General features: G+C 42.7%; 2 protein-coding genes across 3 annotated transcripts; one reads left to right on the forward strand and one right to left on the reverse strand.

Moving 5' to 3' along the window:
- The first annotated feature begins 274 nt into the window (after positions 1-274).
- Positions 275-19,682, forward strand: LOC135464014 (APOBEC1 complementation factor-like). 2 transcript variants are annotated; one of them, XM_064741489.1, is made up of 9 exons: positions 275-314; positions 399-469; positions 14,084-14,512; positions 15,018-15,198; positions 16,205-16,260; positions 16,622-16,717; positions 17,756-17,829; positions 18,863-18,959; positions 19,474-19,682. In XM_064741489.1, exons 3-9 carry the CDS (start codon positions 14,111-14,113, stop codon positions 19,591-19,593), a joined length of 1,026 nt encoding a protein of 341 aa, XP_064597559.1. In that variant the 5' UTR covers positions 275-314; positions 399-469; positions 14,084-14,110; the 3' UTR covers positions 19,594-19,682. The 2 variants fall into 2 exon arrangements, with proteins under 2 accessions (XP_064597559.1, XP_064597560.1); XM_064741490.1 differs by lacking the exons at positions 275-314; positions 399-469 and adding an exon at positions 3,520-3,622.
- Positions 3,482-4,333, reverse strand: LOC135463528 (zinc finger protein 862-like). The gene has a single exon (XM_064740787.1). The coding sequence runs from the start codon at positions 4,331-4,333 to the stop codon at positions 3,482-3,484; it is 852 nt and encodes a 283-aa protein (XP_064596857.1).
- Positions 19,683-20,300: the final 618 nt, after the last annotated feature.

Genomic DNA, 20,300 nt, shown 5'->3' on the forward strand with positions numbered 1-20,300 from the left:
AGTGGGAGTGGAAAAAAGAGGCAAAACGTCGGCTTGTAAAGTTGAGTGGGACAGCTCTTTGTCGCCAAAAACGGACCAATGGGTGAGCGGGATTTGCCCCAAAACGGACCAATGGATGGCCCCCAAAACGGACCAATCACCGCGCGAGAAGAGGGTATGGAAGAAAAAATGGACGCGTGTCTCAGAGAAGTCAGTAAACAGTACCGAACAGCAGACATTCATAAGGCCGGATGTACATCAACAACAGACGGAGCAGTTACGTCCCGTATTCCATATTATACTGATCGCAGAGGCCCACTGCATCCACACGTGAGCAAATACATATACATAGCAGCCAGAAAAGCAGAAATTGTAAGTGCATCTACTGAAGAGTAAGCCCAAACGCGGCGTCTTCAGGTCACTGATTCCTTACAGCCATGGTCGATCCCAGAATCAAGCCTGTAGTAATCAAGGCGGGTGTGGTCACCAGGTAAGTCTGACTTTTTCTTAGGCGTGTCATGTATACTTAACAGGTTCTGTATATTAAACCAGCAGATACAGGTGAAAGAAAATTAAACGAAATTTCAAAATGAAAAAAGAAAAAAAAAATTCACTCTATTTGTTAAAATATGCCGTCTTTATTATAACACATTATAATACAAACCTTTCTCATACGAGGCATGTTTAGGCAGGTGTTTAGTTTACAGGCCCTAATCTAAGTTATACATGTACATCCATGTCTGAAAGATTGAAGTGCCGGATCAATATACTTGTACCGTAGGTCATCCATGGCTGATCACATGATCTGTTGGAAGAGTTCCACAGGTGGGTCGGAGTGGTTGGCATAGCATGGAGCTGTTGGAGCTGCTCCACTCGACTTTACAAGCCGACGTTTTGCTCCTTGTCGCGCTCATTGGTCTGTCATGTCCCTCGCTCATTGGACGTCGCAGTGCGAAGGTTTGCCTGGAACATGATAAGCTGTTCTAGAAGACAATGCAGAAGCTAGAACCACGCGAAAACAAAATTTGTTTTTTCTATTTTTGAATATTACACAGGACAATGCCTGTTGTCAAATCGATGTCAGCGATAGTAGATTGGATTTGGGTCATTTTCAACCACCCAGATAGCCTTAGTGTTTTTTGCAGAACTCATGTGATGTTTTTTTTTGTACAACATAACGCTAGACATGCAGGCCGTCGACTAAAACTGACATTTATCATACGAGCATGCAGTATAAAGACATGCCGTATTTCGTTCAGTAGTATACAGAATAGGAGTTCTGGCACACCCTCCCCCTGGGCCCTCCCCAGAACAAAATAGAGGCCCCCAGCCCCTTCTCATGTTCTATTAGACATACCAATTGCACCAGGTATACGTCGATAAATTCAACAACAACATGCCAAAGGGTAGCAATAATTGCCAGTGGCTTCTCATCGGTTCCACGGGGCTCCGTGGTAAAAGTTGTCTGTGGGAGTACTGCGGGGTTCACCTAGCCCGTCTGCGGAAGAGTCCTGGCACCCAGCCATGTATTAGCTGTAGCCGGGGTGTTAAAAACCGATTTCGGCTTTGCGGGGACTGCGGATACAATAATGTCCAGACGTGTGAAAGGCAGCGGAGGCGCAAGGCTTTCTTGGACGAGTTCAAACGGCTGGCGGCTATCAAAATTCCCTATTAGCAGGGTTCGTACGCTGCCTTAATTTCCTTAAAAGTCTTTAATATTCGTTGTGTTTAATTAAGGACCTTAAAAACCTTAAAATTTGATAAAAGTGAGATCAGGGTCTTTAAAAGTCTTTAAAAATTATAAACTGCAACCAGTGAAAAAAATTATTGCTGAGTAATTAATATTACAAGCTAACAATTAAGAATCATCCACGAAAATCATACGGTTAGACACCATATTTCAGAAACCCCATTTGAGCCCCTTCACACGAAAATTGCCGAGTGTTGCAGATTGTAATATCGGAAACAGAACCACATCATAAGTAGTCATTGAAAAAGCTGGTTTCCGAAACCGGAAATTGCGCGGGTTCTCAGGAAAGTTTTCTGACGGGATTGGTTTGAATCGAGGAAGCCGTAGTATGTGAACTTGCTAACAATGTTAAACATGCCTGGCTATTGTTTGTTCCACGAAATATGGCTGGAAAACAGTGAATATGTCGGGTGGTTGGAAAAAGATCCAGATAAACACAAGGCGAGATGTAAAGTTTGTGTCAAATCATTTGGCCTGGGCACAATGGGGGAAGCAGCATTACGAGTCCACATGTCTGGCAAAAAGCACATTGCTCTGATGCGCAGTAAAATGTCCTTGCGGACCCCATCCATAACGGATTTTATTAGTTCCCAGAGGCCAACAGATGAGGCAGGTAGCAGTCAACCTTCTGCAGCTGCTGGTCCGTCACGGCCGATGCCACAACAACAACAACAACAAGGTAATGTGTGGTCCATGCTGGTTATATTTCGAATCAGGGGGGACAACTTATGACAAACTTGATGTAAATACATGAGTAGTCCCCCCTTAATAATACAGTTTCACATAACAACTATACGTTAATATTATAAACAGTTCTGGGTTCTGCATGCCCTGTATTTGTGCACAGTAGCAAATTTGTATTATTCAGGGAAGGCACCATCGAATTAAGTTTGTCAATAGTTGTTCCCTTCCTCTTTTTTGTTTTTCAGTATCTATCTAATATTTCAGATTTTAATGGAAGAGAAAGAAAATCATTAACAGGTTGTAATTATTTTTAAATTCATGTTTTTCAAATCGACCAATCAGCTCAACATTAACATCATTTGTGGAGAGAGAGGAGACTGTCAAAGCAGAGATCATATGCAGGGTTTTACCTGGCTGTAATTTTTGTGGGGTCCAATGGACCCCATTCAGAAAAAAAGTGGGGTCCCACATACCATAATGGGGGTCCAATGAATTTTTAATATATAAATGACCTATAAAAACACATATATATATATATTAATGACCTTTGTGCTCTGTTTATTTTTTTCAATGTTACAAAGACTTTTTCTCTATCATGAAAGTCAAACTCTCAATTTATGTTATGATTATCACTTATATAGTCACTGAGTGGCCTTGAGTGACAGTCTGACTAACTGTACACTGAGAGAACTTATTAATGAGGAAGTCTTTTTTTCATGTCAGTGAAAATTTTGGCTGCTCTGGCAAAGTCAAAGTGCTCCACACTGCCACCATTCAGTTTGATAAACATCAGCCTGTTTAGACGTTCTGGGGTTATCCGGTTCCTGGATTTGTTCTTGATTGCATTTTGGATGGAAAATCCCCTCTCACATGGGGCAGAGGAAACTGGAAGCACCAATGCAATTTTGCCATGTAACACAAAGTCAGGAAACTCTTCATTGAACTCTCTGATCAACACTTTCACAAAAGCTTCAAATGAAAGCACTTGGTATGACTTAACTAAGTGTTTGAACTGTAGAAAGCTAGCTTCCATTCTCTCTTTGTTAACAAGCTCTTGGTAAAACTCTACTAACACACCAAACCGCCATAATCTAAGAGGTTAAGGTCACTAGGGTATCGCCCTGGGTTGAACAGGACATCAAAACATTCAAGCTTGTCTAACATGTCACTGGGAAACCTGTCATCAAGGTTACTGCTGAGCTTATCCAGGTAGGTATTTCTGATATCATTAAACCTTTGCCTGAGAATGTTATTATCTGTAACATTCACATCATGGTACTTGGCGGCCTCTCCTGTTGTTGGCATCTCACCCAAAGCATTGAGGACTTCCGTAACCTTGCTGGACCCTTTTCTCATGTCAGTCAATGTGTTCTTGGCAGAAGTAACACTGTGTTTGATATGAGAAAGGTTGACGGCATCTTTCTGGAACGTAAGACTTAGAATTCCAATGGCTGTTAAAATGTCAATGAGGAGGGCTGTGAACAACAGGAACAATGAATTGCCAATAAATTTCGATAGTCCTACTGCTTTCGGTGATTTTTCCGCATCAAGGGAGAGCATAATGGCACAATAACTGTCTAGAATCATTTTCACAGCAGACTCAATAGAAAGCCAACGAACAGATGTGGGTTGCACGATTTGTTTTGCCTTGCCGTTAAGAACAGTTTGTAGCTGTCTTAGCTTATCGTATCTGACAGAAGAATCCCTGTAAAACTGATAGAGTGAGTGGATCATGGCGTGATAGTTCTTGCAATACTCAATCGACTTTCCTGCCTGGGATACAGCTAAATTCAAACGGTGAGCCACGCAGTGGATATGGACAATATTCTTATTTCGACGGCCCAGTTTTGCGCCGAGTCCATTGTGACGACCAGTCATTACAGCCGCTCCGTCAGTTCCCAGACCAAGGACTTTCTGCATGTCATCCTGGCAAATGTTTTTCCTTTCCAAAACTAAGATAATGGCAGTTTCAATACCAGCAGCGGTACCGTCTGTTATACGTTCATTGCCTATAAACGACACATGCACTTCTCCATTGTCAATGTATCTAACATAAATGGCATTTTTTTTTCCACTGATACATCACAGGTCTCGTCCAACATTATGCCAGTGAAGTCACTTGCCTGTAATTTGTCAAGAATGCTTTCCTCCACGACTTGTTCTATACACTCCTCCATATCGGAGACAATTTGCGGCCGTTTGTAGTACTGCTTCACTTTTACACCATTCAAAACTTGCAAGTCCATTAGGTCTCGAAAATTATCAGCGGCAATGTTATTTTTGGCCATCACAAAAACAGTTCTTAGCTGAATCATTTCGCTGTTCATTTTTTCGTCGTACGTATTTTGGCTGACTTCGCGAACTTTTTTCATGGCCGCATCTGTGTGAGAGCGCATATGTAAAATCTTTACAGCCTCGATGTGTTGTTTAGAATCTTGATGGCGGGACAATGCGCTGAGTTGATAGTTACAACAGCCCTGGTTTGTTGCGAAGGAATAGTCAAAATTTGCACTTTTACAAGTGTTACATATCATACCCGAGGCCTGGGATTCGGAGTTGGCCCTACTCAACCATGGAAATTTCATTTGCCATTCGGTTTGAAACGATCGAGTGCGAGCCCGTTTAGGTGCCGATACCGCGTCTGTTTCAGTGTGTGAAGTTTTTTCAGCTTCAGCCGGCTCAGGTGATTCAGAATCACGCATGACAACAGTGTGGCTAGACTCGGATCCACCGCCGAAAAACTTTGACAACTTGGACTGTTTGCTCATGATTTGCTTTGAATGATAGCCCATTTGCTCAGCGGACCGCTTACACTTTGCAGCGCGTGCCGTGTGCATTGAAGCAGTGCGTCAATTCATTGATCCCCCTCTAGCAGCATACGTCACAATTGTAGGCCACGCATGCTATTTTTAGCGCTGGATGTGCCATGTTGCTACCGTAGAACACGTGGATGCTGGTTTATGAAAATAACTGGATACATGAATTATTTTAGTGACTAAATCAGCTTCCATGGGCACTTGGATGTGGTTGTAAATTTTGGGGGGTTTTTTTGTTGCGTCCCATGGGACCCCTGCCGATGCATTTTTTGCGTCCAAGTCAAAAAACACGCGTCAGAGACGCGTGTTTTTTGCGTCCGGTAAATCCCTGATATGGACGCTTCACACTGTACAACATCACCATTCCTACAAATCCAACGAAGGGATTCAAGCTGTTTTCAAAACCGTGTTTCCAGATAGTGAAATTGCGAAACGATTTACATGTGGTGAGAAGAAAACAGCATATTTGTGTTGTTTTGGACTTGCTCCACATTTCAAATCCTTGTTGGAAAGTCGTGTAAAACAAGAACAATTTGTGCTCTGCTTCGATGAAAGCCTCAATAAGGTAACAAAGAATGAGCAGCTTGACCTACATGTAAGATTTTGGGACACAAATTGTGTTTCCACTAGATATCTGGGATCACAGTTCTTGGGCCATACAAATGCTGAAGCCCTACTTGAGAGTGTGTGTGAAGATCTTGAGAGGATGAATCTTTCAAATTTACAACAGGTATCAATGGATGGGCCATCCGTAAATTGGAAACTTTTTGATATGCTCCAAGACAAGGTTGAAAAAGACACTGGAAACAAATTTCTGAACATTGGCAGTTGTGGACTTCATGTTATCCACGGTGCCCTGAAAGATGGGTTCTTTAAATCTGACAATGGTGTTCACAATTTCCTTTCATCTTTGTACTGGCTGTTTAAAGATTCCCCTGCACGACGAGAAGACTTCTCAAAACTGACAGGTTCCAACACATTTCCGTTGATGTTTTGTAAGCACAGGTGGGTGGAAAATGTCCCTGTTGCTGAAAGAGCATTGGAGATGTTCGACAATGTGAAAATGTTTGTTAAGGCAGATCAAGACAAAAAAGTGAAAGACCCTGGGACAAAGTCATTTCAAACTGTGCAGGAAGGATGTCAGAATGTTTTGCTTTATGCAAATATCCATATGTTCCTGACAGTAAGCAAACTGCTGACACCATTCCAGACCATGTATCAAGCAGAAAGACCACTGCTGCCCTTCATGTCAGATGACCTCTCCTACTTGCTAAAAAGCCTGCTTCAGTCAGTGATCAAAGCAGATGTTCTAAAAGAAATTGATACCCCACTTAAACTAATTAAGCTTGATGTAAGAGACAAAAAGCTGTGGAAAGAAGTATCAGCAGTAGATCTTGGGTTTTCAGCAGAAAATGAAGTAAAGCGGTTGCATTCAAAGAAGAAAATTTCAGATCGTCAACTCATTGAGCTGCGACAGGGTCACCGTGAAGCATTACTTCGCGTTGTCGAGAAACTTCAAAACAAATCACTATTGAGTTACACTCTTGTTCGTAACATGAAGTGTTTAGATCCGAGACAGATGGTTCTGGACAAATCTGGCTGTGTAGCAAAGATGAAGAGACTGTTAAAGTGTCTGGTGGACAGTAAGAAAATCATTGAGTCAAATTGTGATGATGTGATTAGAGAGTACCAAGAGTTCTTGGATCAAGAAGTTCCAATGGCAGAGGCAAGCTTTAGTGAATTTAATCCAAAGCTTGATACCCAGAGAGGTGATGTTTTTTTGCATGACCATCTTGCCCACAAAGCCAAAAAGTTATGGCGAGTTGTCAAAAGCCTTCTTATTTTGTCACATGGCCAGGCAAGTGTGGAGCAGGGATTCTCTGTGAATAAAGAAGTTGCAACAGACAACTTGCAAGAAAGATCTTTCGTGGCTCAGAGAATAGTCCTTGATCACCTCTCAGCAGTTGGTGGTATTTCAGGTGTAAACCTTACAAAGCCTCTAGTGCTTGCTGTAGGTAGTGCAAGGCAGAAGTATATGGCCCACCTAGATGATGTGAAAAGACAGAAAGAATCACATAAACAAGCACAGAAAAGAAAGTCAACAATGGACCAGTTAGAGGAATTGAAAATGAAGAAAAGGAGAATCGAACAGAACATAGCAGGTTTATACAAGTCATCAGAAGAGTTTTCAGAGAGGGCAGAGGCAACAGGGGACATTACCTATGTGGCAAGAGCCAACAGCCTCAGGAGAAATGCTAAGGAGAAATCCAACAGTATTACAGATATTGACAGAGAAATAGAGGAAATCCTGAAAAATCTTAAGAATTAGGCTACAGGCATCTGAAATTTTAGAGACTTTAGTGAGTTATCTAAACTGAGTGAGACCTAATGGACCTCATTAAAACTGTGCTCTAAACCATTATCTGAACACGTACTGTGTGATTGAACTTCTTGTTTTATTGCCTGTTACCTTAATGTGTGTTTGCCTGAATTGGCATTTGAGATTTGAAATGTGTTCAGTTATCTTAACTGACTCATTCAACATTAAAATCTGTGTCTGCTGGAATTTGTCCCAATTAAAAGTGTTACAATTTAACTCTCTGGCTTGCTTCGTATTCAGTATGGTCGCTGATGGTGTAGCTATCTCGAATATAGGTGCTTGTCCATCAACCTGAGGCTGCACGAGCGTGGTTTCAATACCTGTGTCAAGGGATTTTCATGATCCTCATGCTTTCACTGTGTGAGGCCTTGATCGCAATATGCAGTCGGTGTTGCTATTTATATGGCTTTACATGGATGTTGTGACTTCCGTTCGCATTAAGTTCATTACAGATCGCATGCAGTTCATCAATATGTCGAGTCAGTCATACAAGTTCAGCTGGTATAACTCACCAAAGGTCGCTGGTTTACCACGGGTACTCTGCCTTCCTCCAGCCGCAATGCACTAGTCGCCATCATAGAAGTGAAAAATTCTTTGTGTGGTGTAAGACAAAGATTAAATGAATAGATCTTTACAAACAACTTGATGAAATTGGTCTTTAATTTTGGAGAATGACAGCCTTAAAAGTCTTTAAAAAGTCTTTAATTTTCATAATACCTAAGGTGTATGAACCCTGTATTAGAGAATCACTGTCAATAGGTATAACGATGATGTTGGTATAACAGTGCGTACAATGAAACATCATCAAAAAGCACAAGCACTACGGGAGGAGTTTGAGACGCTCCTAGGTGTGCGGCCCAAGTACCCACGGTCCCACATTGCCTTGGAAGAACTGCAGGGGATCCTCGACAGGTATAAAACGGCTGTGGCTGAGTTGAAGCGGCTGCAAGACAGCAAGAACTCCCGAAGTAACGAGGAGTTGAAGCAAGACGTCAGTAACGAGGAGTTAAAGCAAGACGTTAAGAACCTCCTCAGTAACGAGGAATTGGATGAATTGCTAGGCGAAAAGAAACTAGAATTCATTAACACCGGCAGGGTTATAAGGAATCTCCTCCGGGTCTGGCAGATGAATGTACCCGAAGGCGTTTGGACGGACTCAGTAGCCGTCTTAGAAGAAGTTCGAGCTGTTATTCGCCAGAAGCTAGAAGAAGAGATCCTGGCACTCAACGGGGTTCAATTCCAACTAGGCCTCAGGGTTCAGTTGCGAAAGAGCAACGCCGATGGCAGTGAAGAGTATACCAGCCCAGTACTACACAACAAACAGGAGGCCCTCTTAGAAGCCGGTGACATTGACGGGGCTCTAGAAAAGGCCTTCCCCACCATCCAGGAGGTGCTAGAAAAATGGACACAGCGAGGGTCAGGGTGGGTTGTCAATAGCGTGCAAACACTCTGGCTTGACATTGCAAGGTATCAGCCACTGAGAGGCGGGTCCTACATCCCCCTACCCGCAGCTGTGAGTAACAAGAAAGCAGTCATCGGTGTGAAGAACAAAGACGACGACTGCCTCCGATGGGCACTCCGGTCTACCTTATTTCCAGCCGCCGGGCACCCTCAGAGACCAACAAAGTACCCCACCAATGATGGTCTTGACTTTGGGGGGATCGACACCCCCACGCCCATCTCTCAGATCCCTAAAGTGGAGTAAAAGAACGACCTCGCCATCAACGTGTTCGGGTGGGACAAGGGCGTGATCGTGCACCGCCTCAGCAAGAAGCCCGGCGACATGCCGCGAATCAATCTGCTGCTGATTGATCATGCAGAAATGTTGATCAACCAGTCAATGCCGTTTTAACTCTGTTGAGGTTGACGGCCGCTGCCAAACTCCTCACCTCGTTTTTTGACAGCATGATATCGGCTAAGCATCTGCAGGAGAATATTGACTATAAGTATTTTGTTCAGTCTTAACATTGAAGGCAGTTATACTGAATTTAGTGTCTTTAAAGATATAACTGTGAAGAAACTACTGGTTAACAAAACTTCGCCCTGTTTGTGCAGAAAAAATGTATCTTTGTATGGCAGAGGAATAGTTTGTTTTCTGTCGGGACACTCACACGAGGGCCGAATGACTGTTTACAAAAATGGCGTCCCGTGGGAAATGCATATCAAAAAGGTCCATTGCTTTTTGGGAGGACGATTTAAAATCAAATTTTGAATTTACGTTGGATGATGGAGGAGAGAAAGTAGTGGCTGTAACATGCAGTCTGCTTACATTTATGATGTTATTTGAGTGCTTCTGTTCCTGATGAATAAATCTGTTGAAATTTTCAACACTGGTTTTAACATCAAACTAAAAACGCAACTTTGTATCATCAGTTAATAAGGTTTTCTCATATGTTTATCATATGCTGAATTATGGTATTCATTTATTGTGTCCTGTTGCCTGATTGTTAGTTGGCACTTGTGACAAGGGCTCGCCATCAATAAAAGTCGATTTAGGTTAATTTGTCACCAAACCGTTTGTGTTTAAAGTTTTGATAAATCTAAATATTAAAAGAGTTAAACTGAATTTTAGTTGTTTCTTACATGTATATACATTTATTTTGAGAATTTTCGTTTTGACTCTTTGGGCTCTCGCAAATGGCAGTAGTGGGAGTCCACCTGGACTCTCGCGTCTCCGCACGAAATTCTGACCCTGGAACGCCCCGTGGAATACAGAGGCCCTAACGCGACAGAACACTTCCTCAGAGCTCTCCAACAGGAGGAGCGGGAAATCAAAAATGTTCTAGCCAACCTTATACCCATGAATATGACTCCCCAGGACTGGCAGGCCCACAACAACGTGTGTGAGAAGCCTCTAGGCGCCGATTCTGTGCGCGATCACTGCCATATCACCGGCAAGTACAGAGGCGCGGCCCATAACGCATGCAACCTAAAGTTGCGGCTGGGTCCCAAGACAGCCATACCAGTAGTCTTCCACAACCTACGGGGCTACGACGGGCACCTCCTGATGCAGGCCATAAGTAAGGCGGAGGGCCGCATCTCCTGCATCCCCAACAGCACGGAAAAGTACATCTCCTTCTCACTGGGGCAGCTCCGCTTCATCGACAGCATTCAATTCTTACCGACTTCCCTTGACAACCTGGTAGAGGCCAACAAACCGGAGGCTTTCCACATCACAGCCCGGTATGAGCCCGCCGAAGAAAAATGAAAGCTGCTCATGCGTAAGGGTGTCTACCCCTGTGAGTATATGGACTCCTGGGAGCGCTTCGACGAGTCAAGCCTCCCACCCAAAGAGGCTTTCTACAGTAATCTCAAAGTCAGAGGCATTAGCGATGAAGACTACATCCACGCTCAACAGGTATGGAAGGTATTTGACTGCACCAATCTGGGAGACTACACAGACCTTTACTGCCGCACAGACGTGCTCCTGTTGGCCGATGTGTTTGAGGCCTTCCGGAAGACTTGTTTACGGCAGTATGGATTGGACCCTGCACACTACTTTACGAGCCCAGGTCTCTCGTGGGATGCACTGTTCAAGAAGACCGGGGTAGAGCTGGAGCTGTTGACAGACTACAACCAACATCTCTTCATTGAGAAGGGGTTGCGCGGAGGTATCTTCATGGTAAGTAAGCGATACGCCAAAGCCAATAATCCGCAGGTGGAGGGATACAACCCAGAAAGTCCAAACAGCTACATCCAATACCTAGACGCCAATACCTTCCAATGGGCGGCTTCCAGTGGGTAGATGACGCACGGCGTCTCGGCGAAACGATTGCTACCCACCCCCACGACAGTCCTTCAGGTTACATCCTCGAGGTTGACCTAGAGTATCCGGCCGGCCTACATAACGCACATAACTGGTGGTCCAGAAGGAGTGGATGTCAGGCTATCAGCACGGCCTTCTCGGTAGGTCTACCGAGGTCGAAAAGCTGGTCCCCAACCTCCGCAACAAGGAACGGTACGTCCTGCACTACCGGAACCTACAGCTGTATCTATCTCTAGGAATGCGCCTGACCAAGGTTCACCGGGCCCTGAGATTCGCCCAGAGCCCTTGGATGGAACCCTATATCAGGATGAACACCAAGCTCCGAAAAACGGCCACGAGTAAATTCGAGAAGGACCTGTACAACTCGGTCTTCGGAAAAATCATGGAGAACCTTCGGAAGCGTGTGGACGCCAAGCTGGTATGCTCTGGAGAAGACGATAAGATCCGGCGCTTGATAGCCAGCCTGAGCTTCGCACGGGCGAACATATTTGATGATGACCTCGCAGCGTTTCAGATGCACAAGACCCGTCTAGTCCTAAACCGACCTATCTGCGTGGGCATGAGCATTCTAGATCTCTCCAAGCACCTGATGTACGACTTCTACTACAACCACATGAAGGCCCAGTACGGAGAGCGCTGCCAGTTCCTCTACGCTGACACGAATAGTCTGCTACTCGAGATTAAGACTGAGGATGTTTATGAGGATATAGCTGAGAATGCAAACCTGTACGACACCTCAGATTACCCACAAGACCACCCCCTGCACAGCGTAGCAAATATGAAGGACAAGTGCGCGGGGCGGCAGATCGCCGAATGCATGAATCGTCTGCGCCCCAAGATGTACTCCATTCTGGAGGCAGGTGGAGCCAACATTAAGAAGGCCAAGGGCGTGAAAAACGGAGTTGTGGAAAAGCGCACCCGCCATAAGCAGTACAAAGAGGCCCTCTTCGAGAAAAAGATCTTCCGACGCAGTATGGACGTGCTGCGATCAGAGCGCCACCATATCTATGGGCAGCACCTGAATAAGGTCTCACTGTCCCCCTTCGATAGTAAGCGCTGGATAGCCGAAGATTGTGTCCACACTTTGGCTCATGGCCATGCGCCTCCTTGACGGCAGGATGGGACTTTGAGGAACTACCGTAGAAGCCCATCCGGGGGAAGTTGAGTATCAGGAGGCACTATAAGCAACTCCTCATGAACGAATCCCCATCGCGAACCATCCGACGTATCGTCTACATAGTACAGCACGGGTTCATTAGGCTTTGTGACAGAGCGCCCAAGCCGATATATCTCTAGAGACCAGACAGGGTCAGTCGCGCGACGGCGGTCGCCCTCCAACTCTCCAGGCTGATAGAGATAACGAGCGCCAACACCCTCAGGGATCTTCCGCTCATTAAGTACCAGCGCGGTGTCTTAGCCGCCAAGGCCCTTGATTCGGCCATGCTTACGGCCGGTTTGGGACTAGGGGTTGCAGGTGTGGGACTACTCACAACAATAATTGCAGCCCCTGCTGTCTTGGATATGGAAGCTGCGGCCATAGCTTGCGGTGTCTTAAATACCGCCGTAAAATTCGTTAGCCGCCGACTTCACGCAAAGGCCAAGAAACATAACGATATACGGCTGAGGCTAAACTTAACAGCATCTGTGCGCAGGTATCTACGGCATTATCTGATGGTGTTATTTCGGACGTAGAGTACACGCAAGTCGTTCAGGAACACCAGAACTACTCTGATCCAAAGCAGGAGACAGTGCTAAGTCTCGTAAGACATTCACCGCCGTAGAGATCGATGAAAGCACGAAAAACAGCTTATAGATCTCGGCCGAAAACTAGCTCGGCAAGAGCTGAAAAACGCTCTTTCCGAATGATGTTCTGGGCGTTAGGGTTGTTGCCTCATTAGCTCGGGGAACAGCCGGTTTTCATAATACTGCCGGATTGGCTCGGGGTGATCCACCGAAGCGCACACGTCGTTGGTGAAGAGCTTCAGCATGAGCAGCCGGCCCGCATTGACGCGTCTGTCTTCAAACATGCTGTGGGTGACTTCTTTGGAGCCTCGCAAGTCTTGCACTGTGCCGACTAACTTCGCCCAAATAGGCTGGCTGGTCGTTTCCATCGCGGGAGATCCCATGATTATTCATTGTATTCGCTGTATACCTAATAAGAAATTTCGATAGCGGCCAGACCCTCCGCTGGGGGGGCTGGGGGCCTCTATTTTGTTCTGGGGAGGGCCCAGGGGGAGGGTGTGCCAGAACTCCTATTCTGTATACTACTCGTTCAGCGAATTTCAGGGGGAATAACTCTGGGCCGCTTGTTGACACGACTATAGACGGGGAACAGCCTTTGGCACTGAATGGCTAATCGAAGCCCACCTGTTTAAGTTTGTATAACCGAACACTCACTGAAGTATAAACACATGCCATATTTCTTACTATGAATGGTTCAATTTTCGATACATGAGACCCCTAGGTGAACCGCTTTCGCAGTGGCACAGCGAGTGCTACATAACCGTATGCCTCCAAGTTATTAGCTTATTTTTTTACCTATATGTTGCCTTACACGATTCTGCGGTCATATTCTCTGGATTTGGTGCCTTTTCTATGTAAATTGGAATAAAACAATAATTATTGGACATCATAGATGGCACTGTATTGCTCTTCTAAGCCCACTCACGTGTGTGGTAAAGTCCAGTTTTCCTACTTTTATTTTGCAGCAGTGAGACCAGCAACAAGGTGTAAGTATGGCATCCGCGGAGAAGGCTTTGCCGTATCGTGTGACCTGGGCGCCAAACGAAGCCTTGCTGAAACTTATGGAAAGAACAGGATACACCATACGGCATAAAAAAGGGCAAAGAAAGTACGGCGGTCCACCTCCCGACTGGGAAAGCCCGCCTCCTTTAAAGGGTTGCGAACTTTACATCGGAGGTATTCCAAGAGACTGTTATGAAGACGAGCTTGTTCCAGTATTTGAGAAGATAGGGAAGATTTATGAACTGAAACTCATAATGAGCTACCTCTCTGGATCCCATAGAGGATATGGATTTGTTATATACACTAACGAAGAACACGCGAATCAAGCGGTAAAGGAGCTTAACAACTACGAAATTCGTAAAGGCCAGCTCTTGGGTGTTTGCAAATCTGCCGTAAGTCATGTAATTTCCACTATAGAAGCTTTATTGGTTGTCTCTTCGTTGCAAATTAAAACACATTTAATTGCCAATGTAGACAGCACCAGACGTCGGAAATATTGGTTGGTTAGTTGTAAAATTCACGAGTAGGTATCACAGTCCAAACAAATTTGACCAAATTTGAATTTATGTAAGCCGTTATTTGAAAAGTTATAATTGAACTAAAGTTTTTTGTATGAAAGGGGTATTTTGTGAGGGTGGATATGTGTAAAATGTTGCGTAACTTCTTGAAATTTCTTATCGTCTGCTCTTTCATTTTCTGTCACGAGAAGGTGGTGTGTGCGCGCGCGCGCGCAACATTTCTTACAACAAGTGATTTCTTTTGTACGGGAGGCTGCGGTAATAATTAATATGGTCACTTATGGCTTAAAAGCACTGATGCATCGTCATCTTGTCCATTAATATTGTGCATATTTGTATGACTGGAATAATATTTATGTTGTGCATATTTGTATTACAGAGGAGAGTTTTGCACGTGGGGAACCTTACGTCGAGAATTACAGAAGACAAAATTAGAGAGCTGTGCAGTCAAGTTGTGGGAAGAGACAATGTTGTGGAAAGAGTAAAGAAGATAAGAGGTTTTGCATTCATTCATTTTAGAGACAGAGATGATGCTATTATGGCCATGACTAAACTTAATGGTGAGAAAAATTATTTATTTTGGAGTTGTGTTGATTGGTTTTGGATAAATACAAAATGCATTAATGGAAGTATATTTCTTCTATCGGTAGGCAAATGTAGTTTTTGTGTGCATTTATAGAGTGTGATATATTTCCATTCTGATAGTTCTGTTTCTGATAAGTAAAAGTTCATTTTCGTTTGTCAGTCGCATGTGGCACATTATTATTTTTTAACTAGTTTTTCACTTGATTGATGTTTACAGAAAATTACATGATAGAATATCCACCAACATCTAAGGGAGAGTATTTGGAAAACATGCTAACTCGAGTAATTAAGATGAAACAGTGAATAACTGACACATCGCTTGCCTATAGGATGTTTAATACTCCAACTACGTACAGGAAGTGGCTCACAATTATGGGACAGACTTATATATATTTACAGAAGAGCACATACAGTATAAATTCACACTTCAAAGCATAAGGTGTGGGCATTCTCTAGAATATTTGTTTGGATAAATTTCTGTATAAATTGGATTTTATGTTAGCTTATTATTAACTTAATATCATCCCTCATTCAACATGGATGGGAAGGTCTGACAGCAACCTGTGAATGGTTGTGGGTTTCCACCAGGCTCTGCCTGGTTTCCTCATGCTATAATGCTGGTCACCGTCGTATAAGTGAAATATTCTTGAGTACAGCGTAAAAACGCCAATCAATAAATCATTCAGCATGAAAAAAAGCTGTTGAACATTAAATGATCAAATGTTTAAAAGAGGGGAGTTGTTTCAACAGTTACATGTAATAGGCTGAATATTGAACCCAAGCTCCCAGGACCATTTTGCCAGGAATTTTTTGAGAAAATAAGAAGTTTTCTTGGGAAAAACTCTAGGTAGACTGTATCTGGAACACTTTTTAACTGATGTGTAGCATTTGTACTACGTCCTCATTCTTTCAAGAAATAAAACTAAAGGAAGATCAAGGTGAGAAGGCATTATATAATAAGTCATATATATTTCTCTCTAGGAATGAATGTTGAAGGCACTTGCATTGAGGTTGTATGGGCAAAAGGAAGAAATCAGGTAAGAAATGATTTGGTCAATGTTACTGCCACATCGTGAAAGTCATCTCAAATGTGTAATTCAGGACAGCCCAGCGATCATCCTCTCCCATAGGTTAAGTTTGTCTGTAACATAGTATGTGAAGTAAACTGTGTTAAGTTGGAAGGGTTCAAATGTTTTCATATTGAGAGTTTGTGGAAGGTATTTGGTCGGGAACCGGGACCTGTCCACATTTTTCCCCCATCAGCTTTCTTTCACCATTGTAAACTCATCTGTCGTGTATGTGTGAAGTAAGCTTTGCATATAAACACCAAATTATTTATATATATTTATATCTGGTAAATAATTGAATTTTACTACTGATGAAAATTCTTTATTGCAGGCTAATCAGGACTGTCACTTGGATGAGGTTGATAGAGCATACAACAGAGGCCAGGAAGCATTGGAATCTTGGAAGCAGAGAGTATCATATGTCAGGGTAAGAGTTCCTCATATGGTAGGACAGGGGGTTCTGTTATGTCAGGGTAAGAGTTCCTCCTATGTTAAGGTAGGGGGTTCTCATATATCTGTAGCGGGTTCTCACATATGTGGGTAGGAGGTTCTCATATGTCAGGGTAAGAGTTCCTCATATGTCAGGGTAGTGGGCTCTGTTATATCAGGGTAAGAGTTCCTCGTATGTCAGGGTAGTTGGCTCTGTTATGTCAGGGTAAGAGTTCCTCATATGTTAAGGTAGGGGGTTCTCATATATCTGGGTAGGAGGTTCTCATATGTCAGGGTAAGAGTTCCTCATATGTCAGGGTAGTGGGCTCTGTTATGTCAGGGTAAGAGTTCCTCATATGTTAAGGTAGGGGGTTCTCATATATCTGGGTAGGAGGTTCTCATATGTCAGGGTAAGAGTTCCTCATATGTCAGGGTAGTGGGCTCTGTTATATCAGGGTAAGAGTTCCTCGTATGTCAGGGTAGTGGGCTCTGTTATGTCAGGGTAAGAGTTCCTCGTATGTTAAGGTAGGGGGTTCTCGTATACCTGGGTAGGGGGTTCCCATATGTCAGGGTAAGAGTTCCTCATATGTTAGGGTAAGGGGTTCTCATATGTCAGCATAAGAGTTTCTGGTATGTAAGCATAGGGGTTTCAGATCCGGTATGCAAGGGTAGGGAATGCCACTGATGGCTTATGATGTTGAAATTTTCCAGTGTGTAGTAATATTGAAGGCTCATATGTGTAGTATAGTGCCTTAGCCTTTCGGGCAGTGGATTAAAAAAATTATTAGAACTACATGCTAAAAATCTTTTATAATAACTTTTTTAATCGGTGTATAATACTATATTCAAGAATTGTCACATTATTCCACCACAATCAGGTTTATGGATGGAGGAAATTGGAGTAAGACCTGGATTTGTACATGAATTTATAGGTCAAGTGGAAGCAAGTCAGCTGTTCAACCGTTTGAGCGAATCTGCTTTTATGCATGCTTTGGTTGTATGACAAGTGTACTTGATACTGTGACAAATTTTTCAGGGCTATGGCTATGATTTTGATCCTAGTTACTCTCCACCATCGTTTTACAACCCGATGTCTCCACCACCCGCAAGGTAAGAACTATTTTGGCCTGAAATCCACAACTCTGTTCACCCAATATAAGAATACAGATGAGAATCCAGCACAGCAGATGATCTTGCAGTCAGAAAAGAGTTGTATTCTTGGAATTTTTATAAAAAATCGGTTAGCTTAGAACAATTTTTGAAGAATTAGGAGCATAGGTTGTCATATTCCACCGTGTGTGTCCAGTTTGTCTTTTTAATATCAGGGTTCTCAGAACTGTCAGATGCTCCGTCATTTGTGTGCTTCAGACCAGGGACAGGATATTTGTCTTTGGTTTTAAATCATTTCAGTTATGATCATCTAAGATGAAATCTTAGATAACCTAAGATTATATTTTACCTTATGATTTGTCTGTAATAACTGTAACTGTAAATAAGCATAGGTAAGTGGGTTTTACAAAGTACAGTATTGTAGCTCTCCTGCTGATATGTTAATGGATACAGAGTACAGAGTGAGAACTAGAAAAATGACATGGGCAAGTCTACTTTGGAAACTGAAATCCAAAATGAGGTAATGACGGATTTCAGTTGGAAGGTGCTTCACAGGGAGCAGAAATATTTGCAAGACTGTGCAAGGCATAGCTTTATTGAAAACAGGCGATTTTATTGAATGGTAGGGGCTTGCTTTTTGCCAAGAATTAATATGAACTTCGTACCACCTGTGACCTATATTCTTTAATTGTCACTCTGTAGCTTTCCATTCATCAGCATACATGTAGGAAAGGTACACTACCATATTTAGTGGTTTTGCCATTGTGGCTGATAGAGTCATTTGACGTGAAAGAAGTTGCATTTATGTGTTATCCATGCGATGTCCTCAAAAAAAAAAACGTTCTATGAACTTCTTACATGTAAGTATACAAAGAAGCATTAGGTTTCATCAACCGAACCTTAATAGCTCAATATATTTGATTTTATGTGAACATCTCAGTAGGAAAAGCAGGAAGAAGAAACTTTAAGAAGGCTCAGTCACATAATTTTTACCATGAAATAGCTTGAATATTTGTGCTTTTTGTACTGTTAGCAGGGGGTTGGCAGAGCAAGGTCCCATGGGCATCAGAAGCCCTGTGGGAGGCCAAGGGATGATGAGTGGGTGGGGCTTTAGGAAACATCCAGCAGAGGTGTGTATCGTTGTCAATGCAGAAGGTTTCTGGTCCCATATCCCATTAAAAAGTTGCGCATTGCAACATATTCTGAAGCATGCTTAAAAGGACTATGCAGTCATAAAATCTACAATCTGCCTACGCCGTACTAAAAGACATGAACCGATTGTGCAATTAACCAGAAGGTGAGTTAGTTCAGTTTCGTTGAAGATGGGTGTTTGTTTAAACTTTGAAGTAACAGGTAACATACTTAGAAACTAATTCTTATCTAATATTTCCTATACATGTAATGAGTTTTGAATTAAATTTCGTTAATCAGGTGTGTTAATAGCCAAAAAAAAATTGGCTGTCTTGTTATCATTGAAAGTTGTCATAATGCAAGGCTCTGTGTTTAACCTTTGACCATGATTTTGTTTTGTGGAAGAATTTTTGTTTTACTAATTACCTTTAATTTATAGCCTGATTGCCCGAGTGAGGCTTCAGTAAATCAAGAGTGTCAAAAACTGTATGCATGTAACGATGTTCACTATAGGTGCTCGATGACCTTTGCCAGAAGAATGGATGGGGAAGTCCTGTATACGAGCTTCAGCCTCCCATGGTAAGGGATGGAAGTGGTGCCCAACAGCTCTTTTTGTACAAGGTACTACCATAGGTTTCAACAAAATGTTGATAAGAAACTTGTTTGAAGAGATAAGAATCAAGTTTTTTTGCTGGAATGTAACTTTTTTTATACAATTAATCATGTCCATGTGTACCAGAAAGAATAAGAAGTAAATTATCTTATAAAAATAAATAAAAATAATTGATCTGACGTAAATCGAAAAAAAAGAATTTCGTGGTTGTGATTTATACATGTATAAGTGTCATGTATAAGTGTCATGTAGAAGTTGATGTTAGACATTTACATTGGTAATCTATGGTAAAGTACATTTGTCTTTCAGATCACCATACCAGCTCTCGGTACTCGGTTTCCAAATCCTAACCCATTTACCCCAATTAAACTGTGTTCTACTGTTGAGGAGGCAAAGGTTTTTGCAGCAGAGTACACTTTGATGCAGTTAGGTGTGCCTCTTGAAGGTAAAGTTAGTGTCCAGAGAAAAAAGGAAAGACAAACAAATGCTTCACAGCCCAAGCTCTACCCTTTTTCACTTATGATACATCATTTTATAAGTGGCCATTGTATGCTTTGATTTCTTCTTTCTTTCCTGAACCAGCTTTGCTTCTTGAAAGTTAATTTAAGAAAGTAAGAGCTATCTCATTTTACATGTTTGTAACAGTATATGAAAAGTATAAAAAAACTTCTTTACTGGATAATATGTAATAAGACATGCTGCAAAAACTTAATTGCTGAAAATTACT

This window comes from Liolophura sinensis, chromosome 3 (assembly GCF_032854445.1).
Source record: "Liolophura sinensis isolate JHLJ2023 chromosome 3, CUHK_Ljap_v2, whole genome shotgun sequence".
NCBI lineage: Eukaryota > Metazoa > Mollusca > Polyplacophora > Chitonida > Chitonidae > Liolophura > Liolophura sinensis.

Excerpts from the sequence above, each read along its gene's own strand:
- LOC135463528 (XM_064740787.1), bottom strand. The coding sequence starts at position 4,333 with ATGCAGAAAGTCCTTGGTCTGGGAACTGACGGAGCGGCTGTAATGACT.
- LOC135464014 (XM_064741489.1), top strand. The coding sequence starts at position 14,111 with ATGGCATCCGCGGAGAAGGCTTTGCCGTATCGTGTGACCTGGGCGCCA. Across the intron at positions 14,513-15,017 it reads TGGGTGTTTGCAAATCTGCC|AGGAGAGTTTTGCACGTGGG; the intron begins GTAAGTCATGTA and ends TTTGTATTACAG. Across the intron at positions 16,718-17,755 it reads AGAGAGTATCATATGTCAGG|GGCTATGGCTATGATTTTGA; the intron begins GTAAGAGTTCCT and ends CAAATTTTTCAG.